Source organism: Emiliania huxleyi (genome assembly GCF_000372725.1).
Source record: "Emiliania huxleyi CCMP1516 unplaced genomic scaffold EMIHUscaffold_28, whole genome shotgun sequence".
NCBI lineage: Eukaryota > Haptophyta > Isochrysidales > Noelaerhabdaceae > Emiliania > Emiliania huxleyi.
The window spans coordinates 792,237-793,579 of record NW_005199926.1 but is presented as its reverse complement, the minus strand read 5'-3'; the positions used below and the strand labels follow the sequence as shown (position 1 = coordinate 793,579).

At 78.0% G+C, this 1,343-nt stretch overlaps 1 protein-coding gene across 1 annotated transcript in view; it reads left to right on the top strand.

Moving 5' to 3' along the window:
• The window catches only part of EMIHUDRAFT_101257 (hypothetical protein), a gene marked incomplete at both ends in the record, with an annotated part of 17,635 nt that overhangs the window by 15,351 nt on the left and 941 nt on the right, over window positions 1-1,343 (top strand). The window contains one exon of the mRNA XM_005776429.1: window positions 5-1,171. Coding sequence (XP_005776486.1) covers window positions 5-1,171 — 1,167 coding nt within the window. The remainder of the gene's footprint in view (window positions 1-4; window positions 1,172-1,343) is intronic.

Sequence of the window (1,343 nt, the reverse complement as noted above, 5' to 3'; positions counted from 1 at the left end):
CGAGGCGGCGGCTGTGGCCGAGGGCGTGCGCACCGAGGCGGAGGCCGCCCGCGCCATGAGCGAGCTGGCGGTGGCCGCTGCGTGGGCGGAGGCCGAGTCGGCCAAAATTCGTGTCGAGGCGGCGGCCGTGTCGCGGGACGCGGCCGCGGCGGAGGCGCGCGACGCGGCGGCCGCGAGTGACCTGGCGGCCAAGGCGGCGAAGGAGGCGGAGGCGCAGCGTGCCCACGCGGCCGCTGAGGCCGGGTTTGAGCTGCGGGTGCATCGGGCCGAGGCGCAGGCGGAGGCGCAGGCGCAGGCGGAGGCGCAGGCAGTCGCCCTCGCGGCGCAGCGGCACGAGTTTGCTCTCGATTTGGCCAGGCTCGAGGCGGAGCTGGTCGCCGTCGCGGCCGAGGCGCAAGCGCGCAGGCAGGGCGAGGAGCAGCTGGCGTTTGCGGTCGAGGTGCTGCGGAGCGAGCTCAGCTCCGAGTGCGAGGCTCGCGCCAGCGCAGAGGCCGCCGGCCAGGCAGCGTTGCGCGAGGCAGAGGCGCTGCACGGTCGGCTGGAGGCTGCTGCGCTCGAGGCGGCCGAGGCGGCGGCGGCGACCGACGCCGCCGTCGATAGCTTCGAGGCCAAGGCGGTCGACGATGCCGCGCCCGAGGCGGCCACGGAGGCGCTGTGGTCCGAACTCGAGTCCGAGACTGCCGCGCGCTGTGTGGCGGAGGCGGCGGCGGCGGCAGCGCGGGCCGAGGCGGCGGAGGCGGCGGAGGCGGTCAGGGTGGCGGCGGAGGCGGAGGCGGCGCTGTCGCAGGAGCTAGCGGAGGAGCGCGCTCGCGCCGCCGCGGCGGAGGAGCGGGCGGCCGCCGCGGCGGCCTCCACGGCCGCCGCGGCGGCCACTAGGCTGGCTGAGATGGAGTCGCAGCTGGAGGGCGCCATCGCGGAGGCAGCCTCCACGCGGGCGGACCTGTTCGTGGCCCAACAGCAGGCGGCGGCGGGCGGCGCGGCGGCGAGTGCGCAGCTCTCCTCCTACATCGCCTCTCCGAGCGACGACGGCCGCGCGCCCTCTGTGTCGAGCGCGAGGGTTGGCCGCGGCGCCGGCGCTGCCGTCGGGGCCGCCGCCGACCGGCCGGCGAGGTGCGAGCCGGTGGCGTGCTCACCTTGCGTGTGGTCGGGCCTCGGCGTGCGCGTGGAGCGGGTGTCCACCGCACCGGCCGCCTCGCTCACGCCCGCCGCGTCGGGCATCACGCCCCCGTTGGCCGAGCCGCTCAGCCGCACGCTCGAGGGGTCGCTCGGACCGCCGGCGGACATGGACATGTCTGGGAAGCTTCCGTGCCCGTCGCCGAGCCTGCGCGCCGCGGCGCAGCTGT